The 23,379-nt window shown below is 38.9% G+C and overlaps 1 protein-coding gene across 1 annotated transcript in view; it reads right to left on the bottom strand.

Moving 5' to 3' along the window:
* LOC122561187 (G protein-coupled receptor kinase 5-like) overlaps window positions 1-23,379 on the bottom strand; it is a 233,515-nt gene that overhangs the window by 112,639 nt on the left and 97,497 nt on the right. The window contains exon 3 of the mRNA XM_043712718.2: window positions 7,717-7,829. Within this exon, the coding sequence (XP_043568653.1) occupies window positions 7,717-7,829 (113 nt within the window). The remainder of the gene's footprint in view (window positions 1-7,716; window positions 7,830-23,379) is intronic.

Raw genomic sequence — 23,379 nt, 5'->3', positions numbered from 1 at the left:
ATGGAGTTCAATATAGCTAAATGTGAGGTGTTGCATTTTGGTAAGGGAAGCCAGAGCAAGACTTAGACACTTAATGGTGTCTTTGTTGCTGAACAAAAACACCTAGGGGCGCACGTGCATAGTTCCTTGAAAGTAGAGCTGCTGATAGACAGGGTGGCAAAGGTGGCACTTGACACTCTTACTTTTATTTGTCAGAGCATGGAGTATTGGAGTTAGGTGGTCATGTTGCAGCTGTACAGGACACTGGTCAGGCTACTTTTAGAATACTGCACTCAATTCTGGTCTCCCTGCTAGAGGATAGATGGTGTTAAACATGAAAGTGTTCAGAAAATATTTACAAAGATGTTGCTGGGGTTGGAGAGTTTGAACTAGAGGGAGAGGCTGAATAGACAGAGGCTTTTTTTCCCCGGAGGCTGAGGGGTGACCTTATAGCGGTTCATAAAATCATGAGGGGGCATGGATAGAGTGAACAGTCAAGTTCTTTTTCCCAGGTAGGGGAGTCCAAAACTACAGGGCTTAGGTAAAGGTGAAAGGAAAAAGATTTAAAAGGGACCCAAGGGCAACTTTTTCACACAGATGGTGGTGCGTGTATGGAATGAGCTACTAGACATAGTGGTGGAGGCGGTTAAAATTACAACACTGATGAGGCATCTGGATGGATATGTGAATAGGAAGGATTTAGAGGGATATGGGCCAAATACTGGCAATGGGACTCAATTAATTTAGGATATCTGGTTGTCATGGATGGGTTGGGCTGAAGGGTCTGTTTCCATGCTGTACATCTCTATGACTGCTACTAAGAACAAAATTACTGAATGTAAATTAATCAGCTATCTGGCAGAGCATTGAGTGGATACATGGAATGTAAAGCTTGTTAAAGTCAGAGAAACTTCAATGGAAAGTCTGACAAGGAAGAAATAGAGATGCTGACTATCCAATCCCCTCTTAGGCAGAAGCCATTTTCTGTAGATATGCTGGTGTTTTCTCCTTCTAAGGATATACAGAACATGGGGTTAAAAGTGAGCTTCAACCCTAGCCTGAGTGTTAATAGCCTGATGTTCTTGTGTGTGGATTAGTGTGTGGATTTTGAGAACAGCCATTAAACACATCTGCACTACAGGTAAGAAAAGGGACCATTTCTTTCTCACTCCAAGTGCTGCCAGCCAGTCACCGTGGAAAGAATTAGGACAAAAGGAATTTCAGTCAACCCTCAAAGAATCTTGAAATTGATTGAAATTAACAGTATCAATACTATTGGTAACATCCAGTGTTAGTGGCCATAATGTTCGACTATCTACACTTCATGAGTGACTCAGACAAATCCATAATTATTCTTTCAATTTCTACCATTTTTAGACTCACTTCTCATTGTAATCTTTGAAGACGTATTTGTCTTGTTTCTTCTCATGCTCAGAACTAATAAACTCTCTTTTGTTAACTCAAGATAGTCTGGTTAACTTGGGCTCCTTTTAAGACATAAAATTTGTTTGGTCTGGGAGAAAGGTATCCAAAAGGGAAGGAAAGCTTTTGAAAAGTTAACCTCGTTGTGACTAATCGAGAGTGTGGATAAATAACCGATTCATCTTTTGTCACCTGGGAGTTTAATGATTTTGGATTCGCCATCTGGAACTGTGGCAAATTAGGGAACCTTATCTGGGGACTTGCCATAACAATGTTTAAGAAAGGACATGCCTGCATTAAAGTCAAGGCTCACTTGAACTCTGGGATGAGAAGGTTGATCTCTGATAAGGGATTGATTAAATTTGAGTCTATGTTGCTCTTTGTTGTTTAGAGGAATGAAAGACAATCTCTTTGAAACATACAAGATTCTGAAGGAAGCAAACACTGAGGTTTTTCCTTTGGTTGGGAAGTACATAGGTGGAGAAAGTGAGGACTGCAGATGCTGGAGATCAGAGCTGAAAATGTGTTGCTGGAAAAGCGCAGGTGGTCAGGCAGCATCCAAGGAACAGGAGAATTGACGTTTCGGGCATAAGCCCTTCTTCAGGAATGAGGAAAGTGTGTCCAGCAGACTAAGATAAAAGGTAGGGAGGAGGGACTTGGGGGAGGGGCGTTGGAAATGCGATAGGTGGAAGGAGGTCAAGGTGAGGGTGATAGGCCAGAGTAGGGTGGGGGCAGAGAGGTCAGGAAGAAGATTGCAGGTTAGGAAGGCGGTGCTGAGTTCGAGGGATTTGACTGAGACAAGGTGGGGGGAGGGGAAATGAGGAAACTGGAGAAATCTGAGTTCATCCCTTGTGGTTGGAGGGTTCCTAGGCGGAAGATGAGTACATAGGTACACAGTCTCACAATAAGGGGAATATTATTTAGGATAAATCGAGAAGACGTCCTTTAATTTGGGGAATCCACAGAATTCTTCACATCACAACATTGAATGGATTTTGACCTCAGGGAATCAATGAATATGGAGAGGAGGGTGGGAAAGTGAAGTTGGAAGTGAAGAACAGACATTGGCACATTGAATGGTGGGTAGATATGTAGGCTGCCGTGTCTACTCCTTTCTTATTTCACCATGCCTAGCTGGCCTCTCACATTTAACCTTGAGCTTTCATAAAGCACTGGAAAGGACTTTAATGTTTCACTATGTTAAAGGTGCTAGACACACTTAAGTTCTCGAACTGGATTTCATGAACTCAAATCTAGGTAGTGCTTCATTGCCCATCCAAGGCTTTTAGAGTTTTGGCTGTTCTTCTCTCCCACCTTTAAACTTAGTTTGTCAGCACGAAACTTCAGGCTGAGTTATTTGTGTAGATCAGAAGACTCTGGGGCAAATTTCTGGGGCACTTCACTCAGTTACAATTCCACTCCAATACCCAGGTTGTGGAGGTGATCCATCGTGCCTTCTACCACGTCACCTTCTAGCTAGGCTAGCATGATGTGAGATATTCAAAGGGCAGCTGCCTAACTTGAATATAATAACAAAGAACAAAATGATCAGCTTCCTAAGTGGTATAATATTTTGTTACTATGCATTTCTTACCCATTGGAAATACTATAATAAATAAATGAGATTTCTTTCAAAAATAGCTCACTTTGGTTCAACTCATTTTTAAGACTAACGATGCAGTCTACATGTAGCCAGGGTGATTTCTGGAGTATAAAGTCACTGCACAGACACACTGTGGCTGTGCTTGGGATGCTTGTTGTTCCCTCTGCAAACCTGCTGCATTCACTCCCACTGTCAATCCCTTCCCTAGGGACGGAGAGGGTGAGATTAAATAAAGTTGGGGAATCACTGTGGATCTCAGGACATTCCACCACGTTATTCTACAGAGGGAGGAGACAGATTGGGAATTAGAACAACATAAAGGTTGCAAAGGAGGTAAAGCTCACCAACAGTGCTGTTGGTCCAACACAGAACGAGCAAGCCTTTGAAGGCTCTTTAGGGGCTGCCCCAGGTTCTGTGAAAAGAATAGTTATTGCAGGACAGAATCAAAGATGGCATTATTGCTGTTGATCAATTTTTAGTTTTCATTCATGAGATGTGGGTGTCCCTGGCTGACCAGCATTTAACTACTCACTCCGAGTTGCCTTCTTGAACCACAGTAGTCCATCTTAGATAGACCCACAATGTCATGGGGAGGAAGTTCCAGGATTTTGATCTGTTGTTAACTTGTATTTTCAGTTACTTCTCTCAAATACTTGATTTGGAGATGCCGGTGTTGGACTGGGGTGTACAAAGTTAAAAATATCGCAATACCAGGTTATAGTCCAACAGGTTTAATTGGAAGCATTAGCTTTCGAAGCGCTGCTCCTTCATGAGATGGTTGTGGAATACACAATTGTAAGGCACAGAATTTATAGCAAAAGTTTACAGTGTGATCTAACTGAAATTATACCTTGAAAAATACCTTGATTGTTGAGTCTCTCATCTGTTAGAATGACCATTTTAGTTTCTCTACTTTCATATGTAAATCACGAAACTCTTTTTGAAAGTTACATTCTCAGTGTTTACTTTGACATCTTCCTCATTGTGTCATTCACAACTTAGAGTCATAGAGATGTACAGCACAGAAACAGCCCCTTTGGTCCAACTCATCCATGCCAACCAAATATCCTAAGCTAATTTAGTCCCATTTCCCAGCACTTGGCCCATATCCCTTCCTATTCATGTACCCATCTAGATGCCTTTTAAATGTTGTAATTGTACCAGCCTCCACCATTTCCTCTAGCAGCTCATTCTATACACGCACCACCCTCTGTGTGAAAACGTTGCCCCTTAGATCCCTTTAATATCTTTCCCCTCTTACCCTAAACCTATGCCCTCTAGTTCTGGACTGAAGCTGTACATGTCTGAAAGCAGCAAAACCTGAGACAACTTTCAGGTCTGGTCTGACAAGTGACATGTAATATTCTAGCCACACCTGTGCCAGCCAAGAACTGTGTAGGGCAAGAGAGAATCTAATCTTAACACATAGCAGCATTACCAAAGCTCCCATTAACATAACCTTGGGGATCCCTTGGCCGGAAACATGGTTGGACAGCCATATAAATAGAGGCTGCAAGAGCAGTGCAGAGGCTGGGGATTTCAAGAGAAGGAACTTATCCTCTTATTCCCAAAGTCAGTTTACAATATGTAGAGCACAAGTCAGGAGTGTGATGGAATACTCCCCACTTGCTGGGCTGAGTGTTGCTCCAAAAATACTCAAGCAGCTCAACATCATCCAGGTCAAAGCAGCAGCAACCATCACCAATGACATTCACTCTCTCCAAAACTACACACAGTAGTAACAATGAGTACCATCTATAAGATGTAACAGAGCAACAAAGCAAGACTCCTTCAACAGCAAACTCTCAACTCCTCCACTACGTAGAAGGCTAAATGTATTAGAACATGACTCCCAGAAATATTCATCTCTCTCTCTCCCCCTACCCCCCAACATGTCACACACCATCCTTTAAACCAATGTTGCTATTGCTTCACTGTCACTGGGTCAAAATCCTGGAACTCACTTCCTAACAGCACTTTGGGTGTACCTACACTGGGATGAACTACTGCAGCTTAAGAAAGCAGCTCAACGCCACCTTCTCAAGAACAATTAGGGAATGTACCGCAGATGTACATAAAAAATATATTTAAGAATATATTCCTTATTCTCACCTGTAAATCAGAACATTGCAGTTGTACTAAATGGACTTCTTAAACGGGGAATTAATAATATGAAAATGGAAAAAATATTAATGCACAAGTAACAAAATCAATCTATTCAACTTCAGAAATGCCATTGGCTTTATATTAAAACCTAGTCAACTTCTGTCTGCTATTTCTGCTTTAGTTTAATGATCAATTTACAGTATTAATTGTCCTCTGTAAATAATCAACATTAAGCAGCTGATAAGGTATTGTAATCTGAATTTCAGTTTAACCTCATTTAATACAACTTCAGTATAGTTCATGGTATTATGGCTAATGAATTTACAGATATAAATACTTGATTCAGCTTTACTTTGAATCCTTGTAAAATAGAATAAATGAACTTGTATAAAGACAACACTATTCTGACATAAAAGCAAGAAGTGCAAGAGAAACTCTGCAGGTTTGGCAGCATGTGGAGAGACTAACAAAGTTGTTTCAATCCAATGGAAGGTGGCTGGAAAATAATAGTTTTTAAAAATGTTGAAAAATGGACAGGAGGAGCAAGTGGACCAGAGCAAAATACAAAAGAAGTGCTACTACGAGTTACAGATCTCTCAACAGTGATCAGGTGAAAGTTAACCTGTGTTTTGCTTCTGTTCACTGAGGGGATGATGTTACAAAGGGACATTGGCCTTCTGCAGTTTTCATCTCCTGCTCTTTAATCGTGTCACTGGACTTCAACACCTACCTGAGGTATCAAAACACAGATCTGTTCAATATTTCACTGCAACTGCTGCACCACCAAAAAGGCATCGGGGTCTTAGAATTGCATCATCAGGCTGTAAAACCTGTTTATCCTGTGATTCAAAGTAACAATTTTCTGGCCTGGTGGTCATAATACGTCAGCAACTGAGTGCTTGCTTTTCATATCTTTTGCTTACTGTTAGTCACTCCACACAGTAGCTCAATTGATGTTAATGAAAATGTGGGAACACAGACACCAGGGTCCAACTGAAAAGAAATTAAGTACATCAAGCAAAGCTTCATATGGGATGCACCTAATCTACACTGAGCTTAATTGGGTACATATACAGACCATGAGACACAGGAGCAAAAGTAGACCATTCAGTCCATTGAACCGTTCAATCAGATCATGGTCGATCTGATCATTCTCACCGCCACTTTCCTGCCTTTTCCCCATAACCCTTGATTTCTTTAATGATTAACAATCTGTGTTAGCCTTAAAGATCCAGCCTCTAAAGCTCTTTGCAGCAAGTAATTTCACAGATTCACTACACTCAGAGATAAAATTCCTCCTCTATGGCTTAAATGGGTAACTTTTCAGTCTGATATTTGCCTTTAGTCCTAGCCTCTCCCAGAATGGAAAACCACTTTCTACATCTATTCTGTCAAGTCCCCTAAGCATCTTGTAGATTTCAGTAAGAACACCTCTCATTCTTCTAAACTCCTCATAAGATGGTCTCTTCATTCCAGGATCAGGCAAGTGAACCTTCTCTGAACTTCCTCCAATGTCAGTATATGTTTTCTTAGATAACGGGCCATAAACTGTTTGCAGTAATCCAGCTGTGGTCCAGCAGCTAGTGCCTTGAATAGTTTTAGCAGGACTTCGATATGTTTATACTCTATTCCCTTTGAAATAAAGGCCAACATTCCATGTGCCTTCCCTATTACCTGCTGAACTTGAATGCGAGGTCTTTGTGGTAAGGGCTCCCAAATGCCTCTGTGCTGTTGCTTTCTGCAATCTTTTACCATTTAAATAATATTCAGTCCTATATTCTTCTTGCCAATGCACAAAACTTTAAATTTTCCCCAAAATATATTCCTTTCATATTTAATTTGCCAGGTTTTTGCCCACTCACTTAGCCTTTGCAGTTCTGAGAGTTATTCTCAGTACTTAGCTTCCCATCTATTTTTGTGTCATCCACAATCTTGGCTGTAGAACATTCACTTTACTTGTTAATAATTGTGACTGCACTGATCCCGGTGGCAACACACTAGCTACTGGTTGACAGCCGAAAAAAATGCCCTCCTATCCTTGCTCTCTGTTTTCTGATAGTCAGCCAATCCTCTATCCATGCTATTATACTACCTGCAATACCAAAGGCTCTAACTACAGCTAATGCCCAAATCCAAGATCAGCCTCAGCCAGAGTTGAACAGGCTGTCAGAGTAGGAATTGGCTGGAGTCATTTGGGATAGTCGAAGTTTTACGTGGTGTTGCAGTAGACTTGCTAAACTTATAAATTAAATCTGAACACACTGAGTAAAATCCACAAATCCTCCTGCACCATATAAGATTTAAATTACTTTGAAGTATAGTTAAACTTCAACTAAGACATTCTAGAAGGAAACAATATGATTGCACCTCACAATGACAATGGGCATGGAGTAGATAATGTGATCTTTCAAGGTTCTGCTTTCTTCAGAAGGTGATTTCCCAAATGATTGGTCCCGCTCTGCAGTCAACCATTAAGTGGAGGTTGGGTAGAAATATTAAACAAGCTATTTTTTTAAAAAACTGTTTAACCAAGGCAGTCAAGTGTCCAAATGCAACATTCAAATACTTTTATTTTGCATTAAAAATACATTCCATAACCAACTTACCACTAGGTCAAGAAAATTGATGTAGTGCTGAAGTTCAGGCTGTGCTTCACAGAACTGACGAAAAAGTAATCTTCCAATCGGCTGCTTCTCACACAGACTGGAATAGTCTCTCTCTACATGAAAAGGGAGGGGGGGTGGAAAAGGAAAAAGTGCTTTATATATCATTTCCTTAATGCCGTTTTAATTTGTACTTAAATCTGACTAATTCTGCTGTAATAACTTGATTAATTTTCAAAACAGAAAGACTGCAATTATTGTACACTTATTATATTTGTAAACATGATGCTAATGTATGGATATGCCAGCACTCTACATTGCTGACGAAGGGCTTATGCCCAAAACGTCGATTCTCCTGCTCCTCAGATGCTCCCTGACCTGCTGTGCTTTTCCAGCAACACACTCTCGACACATCTCTCTATGTTGGTTGACATTGCTGCCACTATCCTCCTGAAGTAAAAGAAATTACAGGGTCTGCTTACTCTAGTGTTTTGGACGAAAGTTACTTCCTGGGGTTTGATTTAATGTTACCAAGTTAGCCTAGATATTGTTACCCATGTTTTGAATTGGACTAGATGTTCAGTCAGACTCCTTTGAGATCATAAGCTGTTCTGTCCACAAGTCCAGATGATACGAAATGCTTAGAGGAAGTATTAACCTTTCACATTCATTATTAGCTGATGGTACTAACATATAGATGCTACAACAGGCCTGATACACCAGAAGTATATTAAGTTAAAATTAGTCCTAAAGTTTGAAAATACGTTCACTGGGGAATGCGTCATTTTGCTTTTTGTTTATATTTTTCATGACCTTAAATATCCTATGAATAACACTCTGACAAACTATACTGTTCACCAATTTACAATTCGAGTCTAGACACTTCCACATTGGAAAGGAAGGGTAAATATATAATTGAGACAGAGAATTAATCCAGTTAACATTTTTAACCTAAGTATTATGGGACTGGGAGACGATCACCCACCCAATATGACAGAAGAAAAGGATATTTTGAATGGCTGGAGGCTGGGAAAGTTTTTTAATTAAAATTTTCCACTACCATTCATGTCCAGATGTGTTAGCACTCCAGAGCTTTAATGTATTCCATTGTTTGTGGGATCTCTTAGCTTTTTATATAGCATGCTGTTTCTGATTGTCAGCATACATTTAGTCTTGAGTTGAGTTAACCTATCAAAACCGTAAAACTATAACAAAAGGATATTACGCAGATGGTAATTTTGCAAGGACAAATAGGGACTAATACCACTATTACTAAGTCAGCAGTTTCTTATATCTAAAGAATGCTCAGAATTGAATTACAGTTTGATAGAATGTTGCAAAATAAATGGAAATAGGCCTGGTTTTCCATACAAACCAGTGACATTGTTCACAATGAGTTGCTGAAGATTTTAGAAAAATCAAGAATATTAACGTGGTACTGCTGGTATGATAAGCAGAACAGCTAAAGGACAGTCTTAAACCAAGCACATTAAAGGTGTTTTTGCCCATCAATAGAAATGTATATCACCACAATCTGAAGCCTCATGATTCAGCACCTCTCACTACTAAATAATCAAATCAGAAAAACAATATGCAAACCAAAAGGCGTGCCAGGATAAGATAGTTTTCTCTGAATGCTCAAGGAATCATTCTCTAATCACTAACTGTTGTATGAATGTTTCTCCATCTTCAAGTATTGTTCTGTTTGTCTCTCTTTTCGTCTGCAAGCATTTGTCTTCTATTTGTGTTTCTACATCTCTCAGTTTCTTTCTTATACTTTGTACTTTTCTATTCTATTTTAATGTGTGTCTGGACATCAGAGAACATGGATGGGGGCTAGGCTGAACAAGAGTCCAGTCTAGTGGAATGTTTAACATTGGTGGACAAAGGATCAGGCTGGGGTTCCAACAGCAGCAGATTCTTCAAGATGGCGGCATCGGCAATGCAACACCTGCAGCCAAAGCAGGACTTGTGGCCTGGCAAAGGCCTGGCTTGACAATGGAATCAGAGACTCTTGGTGCATGGTGACTGTGCATTAGTGCTGTCAATGAAGTGGGTCCAATGAAGAGATGGTGCCTAAAGTGGGGGCGGGGGAGTCCAGAACTAGAGGGCATAGGTTTAGGGTGAGAGGGGAAAGATATAAAAGAGACCTAAGGGGCAACTTTTTCACACAGAGGGTGATACGTGTATGGAATGAGCTGCCAGAGGATGTGGTGGAGGCTGGTACAATTGCAACATTTAAGAAGCATTTGGATGGGTATATGAATAGGAAGGGTTTGGAGGGATATGGGCCGGGTGCTGGCAGGTGGGACGAGATTGGGTTGGGATATCTGGTCGGCATGGATGGGTTGGACCGAAGGGGCTGTTTCCATGCTGTACATCTCTATGACTCCTACATTGATGGGTCCAGCATAGATGGGGAAGAGGCAGTAGAGGTTTCCTTTGAGGCTAGGTGCCAGCTGGCTGGTTCAGAAAGACTGATATTCTGAACTTCTTGCTTCTTTACTATTCTACTTTATTCCTGTGACCTATAATGCTAGACTATTTATTTCTTTATTTCAATTTTTTTGTTTCCTAAGAATTTGATCTTACATATTTATACCTAGATACCTTTATACCTAATATGTAATGCGGCGATTGTAAACCTTTCACTATATTGACTTGAGTATGTGACAATACAGCTAATTCCATTCAATTTATTTCAATACAACACAACTACTAGTCACCCAGGCAAAGCTTCATGTTGACACGCTTACCCTTCATTGTTACTTTGAGACGAGAAATAACTTTGGTTCCAACTTACATCATCTGATAAACAATGTTATCAATGTGTTATTTAGATTTTACTAGGCCTGCAGTCAATACATTAAAAAAGCCACTTTAATCCGTATTTCCTGTTAGATTAGGTAACTTATTTGCACAACAAATCATTGCTTTCCATTTCAAAACTGTACACACATTAAGCAGAGATTTAAAATTGCTACTTCCATGAATTTACCACTACTGTGTGTTACTGCTCGAACAATGTGTGTTTTCAGATCATGTGATGAAAATGCATCCAAGAGCAATTCAACACAATCTATTTTTATGTGAAGCTATGAAACTTCAACCAATGAAGTGCAGCACTTGGCACCTTGGTGACCTTTCATTTTTAAGGCACCCAAACGTGTCCTATTGTTGTTACTTCAGTGACTACGTATGCTGAATGTCTGTTCAATAGTCACAGGGGAGTGTAATGAATACAAAGAAATATTTTAACAGTGAGGTCATCAGATTCATGGAAACAGGACCTCATTATACTCCAGAATTATTTAATTTTTTAAACTATTCCAAGAAAAGAAACTTGTACCTTCTTCTTGTCTTCATTATTTGCAACAAAACCACATTCAAAACATCAGATAATTATCATCCAGATGGCAATTTTGGCTACTATACTGTACTGTACCAATGACCATATGCCCAAAAAAATCTCAAAAACATTTATTTCTTCAAGGGTGCTTTGTGAGATATTATTTAGACCGAGTTACTTTTTTTTGTTTATTAAAACATTTACACTTGGAAACTTTAAATAAGATAATTTTTGTTAAATTATGATAAATAAAACTCCAATACTGTTTCCAAAACTGGATTTTGGAAGAACCTGAACTTGATACAGATGATCTTATAAACTTACTATTATTATTGGAGCAGGTTCTCAATGTTTCTCCATTCCAAATCCATAGCAGCTGCCATTTATGGACTCAAATGAAAATGACAGGACTAGACCAATCTAGGCCAAATCAGACCAGACTTCCTATCTAATCTATGTGGGTAGACTAAATTTTATTCCCTTGAATAAGGAAGTGCACAAGTGATTTAATGGAGGTGTTAAGCATAATTAATGAAGTTCTCAAAGTTGAACAAGAGAAAAGCTGTTCAGACACTTGCAGTCTCTTGACAATTGACTATGCTTACCTTTTTGTCATTTGCTCAAATTATATTGTATGTTTGAAAATCACCATGGAGAAAAATATTAATTTAAAACCCAGGTTTATAAAAGAAGCTGCTGTCTAAAAATAAAAACCAGGTTAGAACTATTCCAATATACCAGCTAATACAATATTGAATTCTTGCACATTTAAAACAGCTATAAACATTGGTAAATTAGAACATTAAAACAAGGTAGTATTTTTATATATAAAATAAACACAGATTGATTCACTTGGTTAACTTTTTGTTGATACTAATTCTCTTGTTAGTTCTGATTTAATTTTGTTTCATAATAAACAAGACTGCTGACAGCAAAGTATGACTGAAAATATGTAAAATTGGTAATGCACAACTTGTAAAAGTTAGACATAGGTGGATCGATGACCATATACACAGGGTCTTCATTCTGCTGCTGTCAAATGAACAATGAAATAAATTGGATCCATCACAAATGAAATGTATTACTGCGTCCATATCCAAAATTACTATACCCACATGAAGTTATTTAGTAATATATATTATAGCTACATGATTCCATCATTTAAAATATATAGTCAATAGGTACCTACTAAATCCATGAGCTCTGTAAAAAATTTTTAAAATGACCTTAATGTTCTGATATAGTATTAGCAGAACAATGATATATGTTGTAGTCAGCAATATGTTGACTAAGGTCTCCAATGAACTAGACCCTTTATTCCCGACTACTTCAAAAAGAGGAATCTTTGTTCATTCCTTCTCGATTTTAACTGATTTTTAAAATGCAGTTTTCCAGTACCAGTCAAAATAAAATTACACCCTCATTAAAAGTTAAAGCTTTGCGCACATTTAGGAAATTGTGGCCAAGATGCACTTGGAATTCTATTAATCAGGTTAAAATTCATGTTTCCTAAAAAATTGCAATCACACGCAATTTTGCACAAGCCAAAACAATTGGGCACAGTAACAGAACATAACTGTACTTTGCTCTTTTCCATAAAGCCATTTTTGGTGCTTTAAAATCTGGTTACTCACAGCCAGAACATCCTTCTGAAATGTCAATTTATTAACAAAATTGCACCAGGGTGTCATTCGTCAATACAGGTATTGAAGAAGGATGCTTTGGCCATGAGTAAATAGATTTTAAAGCACCAAAAATGGCTTTAAAAAAGACAATTCTAAGCTCTTTACTAGTTTAATTGTTGTGTACTTATCAGCATCTTAGTAAATTAAATAATTTACATACAAAATAAATTTTAAAGTATATCTATTAGTGCCTTTGTACCAAAGAAAACAAGCTCAAGTTGAAGGGTCTGCAGCGAAATTCTACAACTTAGACATGCGATCAATTTTGAGAGGAGGTCCTAATTTAGGCAAACTCAGACATAGAGCTGTACAGCACGGAAAACTCATCCATGCAAACAGATATCCTATATAAATCTAGTCCCATTTGACAGTATTGGCCCAAACCCCTCTAAGCCCTTCCTACTCATATACCCATTCGGATGCTTTTTAAATGTTGTAATTGTATCAGCCTCCACCATGCATCGTGAACCATAAAATATTCTTGAGTTGGAATACTAAACTCATCTATTTAAAACATTCTAAATTTTTACACTTATTCAGTCAATTCAGACTGTGCGGTTATCAGTAACATAACTAAGTATAAACCCTACACCAAAATATCTATTCCAAAACAGGATGTCTGATTTGCTGCGACATGATATCTTTGAAAAGATCAAAAAATTTTAAGATGCAAATGTTAAAACTTTGATGGTTATCCTTATGCCTGTGCTCTCTACCTGAAAGACTGCCTGACCATATTGCCTGACAAACCATTTTGTGAACTGATTTTAGATTTGTTACTAAGCAATTCAATACCTTTTAGGAATGAATAAAAATGTACTCTGGACAAATCTGAATCTTAAAAATTTGTTGAAATGCGACTCATAAAAAAATTTGAGTGGGATTCATATCATTTTCAATGTAATCAAGTTACAATTCAACAATCTGAAACAAAAGGCAGTGAAAAAGCAGCAGCATTAAGAAAGAACCATGAGCTCCACTAATAATGAAAAATGTTAAAATATTGTACAGTTCAGAAATATTTAAACTGGAGATCACAAAAAAGTTCTACCTACCAAGCTGCATCATCCCTTCTGCAAACTGGCTTGAATTTTCAGTTCGTTGTCTGATTTCAAATATCAATATCCAAGTGCCTACTTTTACTATCAATTCTCTTAACTATTAAATGAATTTATTTGTGATGTCTATTACAAAAGTTGTCTATTTTGTAAAATGCATTAGAATTTTATAGGCCTGATTTTTATTGCCAAGATGAGTTGCATGAATCGGGCAATTTTCTGACTCAGCACATCACTTTGGTTTAAAGGTCCTAGCTGGAACCAATTTCAGCTCTGGGGAGGCAAGATAGAGTTGGCCCCATCAATATCTGCTGCAGGTCAGAGATTGCACCTGAGGCCAGCATGTGCCAATACAAGACCTGCCTTGGTTCTCTGAGATTTTGATCTAGTTGCTCTAAACACAAGCTGTCACATCCACACACACACACACACTACACTTCCATGCCAACACATTCCCTCCAGCCAGTCCCCATCCCCTCATACTCACTGTGATTAGAGGAGATCCACAGTCATTTGAGTGAACATCATGATCAATTGAATGTTACCAAGTGCAGAGAAATACGAGAGGCCATCTTACTTGGAGCCCCAATGTCATAACTCACTTTGCATATGGTAAGTAACTATACCCAAAGTAAACAGTACAATTTCCTTGACTTTCTCCCCACAATATACCTTCCTGGTAACTCACTCAGTATCTATAATGGCAGACTTCAGGAACCATGTGGAGTTGAAAATGCCTGAACAGTGGGCTGACCTATATCTAAAGACCTGCAGTGGTTCAAGACAGCAGCTCAACACCACCTTTCATGTTGGCTCATCAACACCCACATCCATGAAGTCTTTGAATAATACACCAATTCATAACTCCCAAACTGCTGGCCAAGATTCTTTGACCAGCCAAACTGGGGTCTGTTTGCGCTCAGCACTAAGTTCATGGCCCTGCTGAATTTGAGTTTCTTCCATTAAGAGTTACCCCCAAACAGTTACCCTCACCCAGCAAAAACTGGATAGGTCTGAAATGCAGACAGGGCTATTGTGTGTCTCAGAAAGATTACACCTCTCAGTTCTTCCAAACTCCAAAGCACATAGAATAGTTTTTGTGGAATTGACCGAATTGCTCAGCCCTTCCAGGCCAGAAATCAGACAAGCAGACATTTGTTTCATTCTTTGAAATGTAAGGATATCTTTCTTTAGGTCGACAAGTCAAAGTTGCACACAATATTCCAGACCCAGACTCACTAAAGTCCTTTGGAATTGTAGGAAGACTTCATTGTTCATAATAGTAACCCTGTGTAACAAGTCTAACCTACTTCTTGCCTTCCTAATTTATGATTTATGTACATTGTCACTAAATCCCCGAGTACAAAAACTCCTAGTCTCTCACATTACAAAAATGATTTTGCTCTTGCGCTGTTCCTAAAGTGCATAATTTCATATCTCCCCATTACATCTCCCATCTTTCTGCCCAATCACTTAACTGGGCTACATCCTTTTGCAGCTCTCCTCTAAGGGGATTATAGATAGTGTATAATTGGCTGAGGTCCAAACACTGGCTCTACCCTAACATCCAACAATATCACACAAGTACTTACTATGGTTTTAGTCCACCAACCAATTCTCAATCCCTACTAACATACTATCCCCAAACCCATAAAGCTAAATCTAACAGAACAACCCCCAATGCGGCAACTTATTAAATGTCTTCTGAAAATCCAGATACCCTATCCACTGCTTTTTTTACTACCTTTTTTACTACACTTCCAATCAATTTAAATAGAATCATCCAAGTAATTTTGATTTCAGACAGCCAAGTTGACTCCACTAGTCTCTGTAAAATCCAATCCATGATCTATGGTCATAGCCTACAGACTGATTGTTTGAATTTTGCAGACAAGGTGGTTTAGAAAGAACTAATCTCAGTACTACTGCCTCGTTGGTAGAGAAATATAAATCTGTTTGTTAGAGAATGAAGAAAAGCTTTGAAGTTCATTTTAATGTAGAAACCAATTTATTTATTTATTTAACAAAATTGTTTAGTGTGCCTTGATGTAAATTTATAGATTTATGGCTTGTGAATTCCAAATTATTCAAAAAATTCTTTTAGAAGAGAAGCATGCTGAACAACTTTGCTCTCCTCGTAATATGAATCTTAAAAAGGTTAAAGGTTACAGGGTAAGTACAGGCCATTTACGCTTTCCCAACTTTCATATCTCTTTTTCAGGTCACAATTCCAATGAAATTTCTTCTGGAAGTCAACCATGTGAATCCTGACAGTTCTTCATTCTGCACTGTCAGCAATCTGAAACTTATGCTGGAAAGTTTTAACCTAGGGCCAGCTAACCCAAAAATAAAACTTAAGGACATTGGTGTGTGAAAATGCACTCCAGTCTGATGAGATTCTTCTGTCTATAAGGAAGCAGGTCTGACAACTTTTAATGAGTTTATTTTTACCCATCAGCAATCCCCATTTATTTTTAGCTATCACCACTCCCTCTTGTGCGTCACAGCACTCAAGTCAAATACTTTGGTACTTTGTTTGCCATGTGAACAATCCGAACAGCTCAATTAATAGTGCGGTGATTGCCATTTGCACAAATTTCAAATTTATACATAAAGTTATCGTTGCATACAATAATTGCCCAAGTATTGTCGTCAAAATTTCTCACTTAGTTGTTTTTACAACTGCCACAGCAATTTCAATAAAGATCAGATGCGTAAAAAGCAGAAATTAATAAGCTGGTTTTGTAGCTGTATTGTTCCACTATTAGCGTCTCAAAAACAGTATCTGACTGTCTGACTCACTATTCAACTCACTGAATGGAATGATGTCCTGCACTTATACTAACATACACATTAAACTCAGGCAGACAGTTAAAACTAGATACCTTTTTAAATGAAGTTATAAGTGTTAATTACAGAAAGTCAAACTTCATGGCACATAAATTGAACTATTACAAACACAGATGCTCATTCCTTCAGGTTTTATTTGTTAACAACTTAATTTTAAAAAGTTAGCTTTAATTTTTACTTTTGCTTCACCACATTTTCTCTTAACTCATACATTCTTTTCCTGCTACTATCTGATTTGACACTGCATTCCACCCATTCTAACAAACTTCCTTGTTCTATATTAGTTTTGCTTGTTTTGCAATCCTTCCAACTTATCAGTTAAGGAGATACATGGTTGCTTTCAGGTTCACCAAGATCCAAAAGCACCTTGTAGGTTTCTCAAGCTTTGCATGTTGTACTTCCAACAAATTCCAGGTAAAATATAATGAAGATTAAATGGATCACGCTAGCCAAAATCAAACACCAAACATGGCCTGATTAGAGGAATTCTTTGGCCAAAACAACCACTGAAAATGAAGTATTCTATGAATACTCTCATGATTTTCATGCAAGCTGTGCCCATGAAATCTAACTGATTTCTTAACATCTTCTCATCATATCTTAAATATATATTTAAAAATGTACACTTCGCAGTCTACAAATTTATTTCGTATGATGCCAAAATTTTCCCCAAAATAGAGTGTTAAGTAGGAATGCAAAATGGACATGTATACAAATATGTTTAAAATACCATGAATTGCTTTAACTTGCAGCAAAATATATACCAAAATAATCAATGTTTCTAAAACCTTCACCTTGTGCTCGTATTTTGCCGAACCTAGCAGCATATGTAGAATCTGAATCACTAAAGAATAGAGAGGAAATACACAAAATTTCCATTACACCATCAATTATAACAATAATGCCAATTTCACTGAGATCATAACACCTAACTAAAATAACCTGTTTTATTTCCCTTAATTGACTACAGTATTATATGACCAATTTATCTGTAACCAAAAATACAATCCATTTCCTCTTCACAACTGGAAGAATCCTGCTTCAACATTGCCTTGCTCATGTATAACTAAACTGAAAATACAAAAAAGGGAATTTTACAGACAATTCAATTCTCAATTTTATTACATTGAGTTTTGCAGAAACTAAAACATTGACATAATCCTTGGAATTAGAACTGTAGCAATCTGCAGATGTTAAAGAACATACACATGATGGGTACAAAATACCAAACATATAAATCTACAGGTTATAGTTAATTGACTGCCTATAAAATTACCCCAAACTATTGGCAAATCCCTCCATTCGTAGATTCTTATAGGATGTTTATGATAAATTTCTCGTCCCTGCAGGAACATAACAATGATAACAGAAGCACAACACTGAAGGGCCTTTGGGATGGCACAATGGTATGCACTGCTGCCTCTCAGTGTCAGGGACCTTGGTTTGATTGCCTCGGGCAACTGTCAGTGTGGAGTTTGCACATTGTGTGTCAACACAGGTTTCCTCCAGTTGCTCAGGATTCCTCCCACAGTCCAAAGATGTGGAGGTTAGGTGGATTGGCCATGCTAAATTGCCCAGAATGTCCAGTGATGCACAGACTAGGTGGAATAGCCATGGGAAGTGCAGGGTTTCAGGGATGGGGTGTCCTTTGGAAGGTAGGTATGGGATGAATGGGCTGCTTCTATACTGTAGGAATTCTATGATTCAGACGTGAAGAAATTATTGTGGTTCACGTACTGCTTCCCAATATAGCAGGATAATATTTTTTGCCCAATTTTAGCAACCAATATCTTACATCTTTGAAATGCCTGATAAAAAGTGGCTCAAATCATTATTTATCTGTCTGTGGAAGCATTTTGCAATAGGCATATTCTAGTCAAAAGACTAACACCTGTTTTAGGATTCATCTCTGAGAAACTGCGAGCATTGGGTCCTTGGATGGGACTAGGACAACAGACTCTTTTTGAATTGACATGGAACCAGGAGGAACAGGAATGCTTCTCTGGCCTCTCAGATTTCCCCAGCCAGCTGTTCTCCCTTTTTTTAACCCAGTGCAGTAGCCCAATGTTGAGCAGTCTTCAGTGTCATGACCTGTGATATAGGTGGTTCACATCTTTTATTCTTCAGTTGATGAAACTGCTTCTGGGGATGCATTAGTTGCTGACGTTTTACTTGAATATTAGACAACACCCAAACATCAATTCTTTGAAATCTTCAGGCACAGTGGGTCATGTCCTGGGTTCACTTGTTTCTTGAAAATTGGCCTATATGAGTTTTTATGCTGTACCAACTATTTGGGGTCACAGTGTATTTAAACATGACAACAACGTATTATTCAGAGACAGGCACAATGAAATTCTCTCAGCAAACGTCATTGCTCCAAACCTCAATTTACAAGCAAATCAAAATAATTTCAAAGACTTCAGGAGTAAATTAGAAGACAGACCAGAATTTCAGGTTTAGACAAAGTGCCACTCCTTTGTTTTAAGACTCTCTTTTCTGCTAATGCAATCATTTTTTAAAAATTCAAAAGCAAAACGTGATTTACATTGGCTTATAATAGATTAGGTTGAATCAGATCTTAAAGATACAAGCAAAATAGTAGTAAATTGAAGATATCTTTGCACGAGAAATATTTAAATTATCAAGCAATGTCATGACGACAAAACGAGGACTTAATGTTAAACTTCAACAAACTAAAGTAACTGCACATAAGAGTCGATTGGTTTGCAAACAAGACCTATGTTCATTCAAAAGGTAATTCCTTGATCAAGAAATCCAGTTGGGGAAAAACAAAACCTTCTCTAACATATGCACAAGTGGAACAAAATCACTCTCCAACCCTGACTATCACAGCTATACAATTACACATCTTGAAATTAATCGACATATGTTTACCATGACTTGTCACCTTTTCAACAGAATTCTTCATGTCGCCATGGGTTTGTGATGGAAATGAAACAATTGGATTTTTCTCTACTGTTGACATCATAGATGTTGGTCTTTAAGACGATCTTTGTAGCCTCCAAGAGTCTTTCCAAAAACAGAGGTCCAACTTATAGGGTGAATATATATAAACCGTTGATGTGCATGTGGGTGTTAATCAGTTTAAAATGTGGAAACACAAAACATAACACTGATAATTCATGAGCATATGGCATAGTTAACTGAATGGAAATACCTTTAATCACAACAAAAAATTTATAAAATTCATCAATTTCACTATCTTCAGTAACATGCTTAGTCACTTTGGCTAATGGTATGACTAAAGATTCCACTCTGGAATAGATGTGGTGCTTTCAGTATCACAGCATGTGAAGAAATTACGTCTGTATTTTTTCGAGATCAGAAGAATGAGAAGTCATCTCATTGAAATGTACAGAGCTCTTAGAGGATGTGACAGGGTAGACAGCATGACTGGATATACATGGACATGTGATTCCAGAGGCTGTTGAGTCAAGAAGCAAGGGTTAGGATTTAAGGGGCAGGCAATTAATACTGAGATGAGCAGACATTCTTTCACTCATAGGATGGAGAATCTCTGGAATGATTTACCCTGGAGGCCTGTGGAAGTGCAATCAATGGGCATATTCAAAGCAGAAACTGATCTGTTTCTGGACACTAAAGACATTAAGGAATGTAGGGACAGTGAAGAAAACAGTGTAGATACAGATGATCAGCTGTAATCCATTTGGACAGACCCAATGGTCGACTTCTGCTCTTACGTTCCAGCCACTGAATTGGATATTCTGCATTATTTGAATGACTGACAACAATCTGTGCCCTTCTTGTGGCATTTGACGTATGTGCATGTTCCTCCACTTTGTGAAGATCTTTTTACCCCTCCAGCAACCATGCACATAATCCATTCGGTAAGAACATGATGCTTGACTAACTTATTGAACCACACATCCAAAAAGCTGAACAACAGATGACAGCCCCCTGGTAAAATTTCAACTGGTGATTATTTCTTTATGGTGCCTCTTGATAGTTGAACAACATTTGAACTTGCCCTGGACAAAAGACATGTACATTTTTTATGGTGGTCACCTGTAGGAGACTTCACATATTATCGATCCATAATTTCACTCCATCCAACTGTTGTCATGAACACGCTTTTCAAGTCAAAAGCAGCAGTCACAATGCGACACATGCAAATGTGGAAATCTAGCTTCAGCTGTTGGAATTCATTAATAGACATTCAGGCTTCTCTTGTGCGATCTGCACACTAAAGCTGTACTGTAGAACAGCACGGATAGTTTAATTGAGACTCTGATTAGGAGCAGTTAAATAATTTTGTACCTGGGATAAGGCATGCAAAGAAACACTTGCTCATCCATGTGGCAATCAGGAGTCCAGCAAGGAACGTACTGAGGTCAAACTGCTCAATACCACAAATGTCATCGTCACCGAGGTATCACAGGTCAAACACTACTTCATAGAATTGATTCAATGACTTCAATATTACTTCTCATCTCCCAAAAGGAGTTAGAAGTGGGCTGACAGAGGTAGAGGGACCATCACCTTCGAGGCAGTGGGAATCACCAGATGAAATGAAATTAGTGACCCCAATGGTGGGGTCATGGTCCGGTGGAGTCAGCAGAGGGTGTCCAAGAGCTGGTGCTAGGCCTCTCCAATGTAGAAGTCAGTCACCATTCTTGTCCGAATCTCCGAATCATGACCATTCTTGTCAGCAGGCCTAATTATAAAGTCAGAGTCAGGCTTCCCTCCTCTATGATCCCAGTGCTCCATCGGAGCTCAGTACAGACTGGACATCTCCGTATCGTCTAGAGGTTGCAGGTGAATAGGAATCCAGCACTTTACAAATTGAAGGCTGCTAGTGAATCACAATGAATTTTACAGGTTTGTTGGTGGAGTGGGGGGTGGGGGATGGGTGGTTTGCTGTATTGATAGCCCCCTTGTTACAAAAGTTATTTGTGTACCGATCAACTTTAAGAACGGCTGACCCACAGCACGGTGGCAGCTGAACAAACAGAGCGTGAAACTTAGACCTTACAATGGGAGGAAATCCCACCCTCTAAAGGCCCAATAGTGCCATTACTCAGCAGTGGTGCTGCTAGTCTGCAAAACTTGTGGAAAACTATGTAGTTGGCACTGGGGTCATGACCTGATATCTCCATGCCAGCCCTTAACATGCATGGTAGCGGTCCCAATTTGTAAGTCTAAGATCCCAGCCATGCAGTTTAATTTCCACACTAATGATTCTATTATCTCGTCTTCTATCTGTTAGAGCTCTTAAGTGTGCAGTTACTTCACCATGCCAAACTGATTAAACACAAATGCACAGAATGAAATCATGGAATTGTCAGGAATTCATTCAATACTAATATGACCTTTCACAGATACCTGGTCTGTGCCCACATCTGCTGGCTTTAAAACAGTAATAGCAAAAAATTAATAAGACTTACGTCCATCACCTTAAGCTTCACTGCAATCATCTTTATATATTATGTTGATTCTTTGGTGCTGCATTCAATTGATTCATTACAAAAGAACTTATTGGATATGGATGATGGCAGAGTCTTTGCAGGTGGTGATCATGAGAAGTCTGCTCTGTGCGGTCCAAACAGACTTAAATTTACCATTTATTTTGTCAAGAATAATATTGTACATTAAGCAAGGTGAATCAGACTAAAATATTTAAAGCAAAATGGATGATGGCATCTTTCACTGTTTGGGGTGGAATTGTGAAACAATATTCCAAAAGTTTTTACTTCAAAACCATATGGAGTTTAAACATCAGTTGATTAGAAGAAAAATATTTATTCACTGAGGCCTATCCATATATCAAAGTCTTGGTTATGGCCCCTCACTAACTGTGCATGCTAACCTTACTAAAGATGTTATGCTTTTAATGTGGAACATCCATTTGACAAAAAGGGACATTGGCCAGAGTTATAATGAGAAAACCTAATGAGATCGTAGCACCATATTATTATTGGTGGTGAACTCAAAGCACTTCTGAAAGAAAAAAGCTGCCTGCCATTCGTTTCTCTTAGATTAGATAGATTAGATTCCTTGCAGTATGGAAGCAAGTCCTTCGGCCCAACAAGTCACACGAGCCTCCGAAGAGTACTCCGCCCAGACCCATTCCCGCACCCTATACAGAGGAACCTCGATTTTCCGAACAAGATAGGAGGGGGATTTGTCGTTTGGATAACTGATTATTCGGTTAATCGATTCAATGCCTCTCCTCTGGGGCTCAGAGTTTTCTGAAGTTCCCTTTTTCCTCGCTCTGTCTGCTTTGCTCCCTCTCTGTGTTTCAGGGTTGGTTTCGGAGCAGACACACACTTGTAAGGGACCTGCAGCATTGCTTAAACCTTAGCCTCCCCCTCACCCCCCCAATCGGTTCAATGGCATTGACACAGCAAGCACTTGCAAAGTCCACTTCCCATTCAGGAGACTAGGCAGCAACACACCGTGCCCCCCCACCCCACCATCTGCCCTCACCATACACCCCCCAAAACCCACTCCCCCCCTCCGCCCCACCTGCACTCCATTAGCATCCAACCCTCACCACCACCCCATCCCAGCCCCATCCGTCACAACCCAACAGCTGCACCCCCATCTGCCCCCCAAACCCCCTCTCCGGGGCAGCCGGACTGGACACCAACTGACTGCTGCTGCCTTTGGGGAGTGAGTCTCCAAATAGTGCATGCGCACACAAACACAACTTATTGCAACTTTTTCTCAGGTTCCACTT

The sequence above is a fragment of the Chiloscyllium plagiosum genome, unplaced genomic scaffold (assembly GCF_037043375.1).
Source record: "Chiloscyllium plagiosum isolate Xiang-an unplaced genomic scaffold, Cpla_swu_hap1 HiC_scaffold_22, whole genome shotgun sequence".
Lineage (NCBI taxonomy): Eukaryota > Metazoa > Chordata > Chondrichthyes > Orectolobiformes > Hemiscylliidae > Chiloscyllium > Chiloscyllium plagiosum.
The sequence above is the reverse complement of the archived record's forward strand: the minus strand, read 5'-3'. Positions and strand labels throughout refer to the sequence as shown.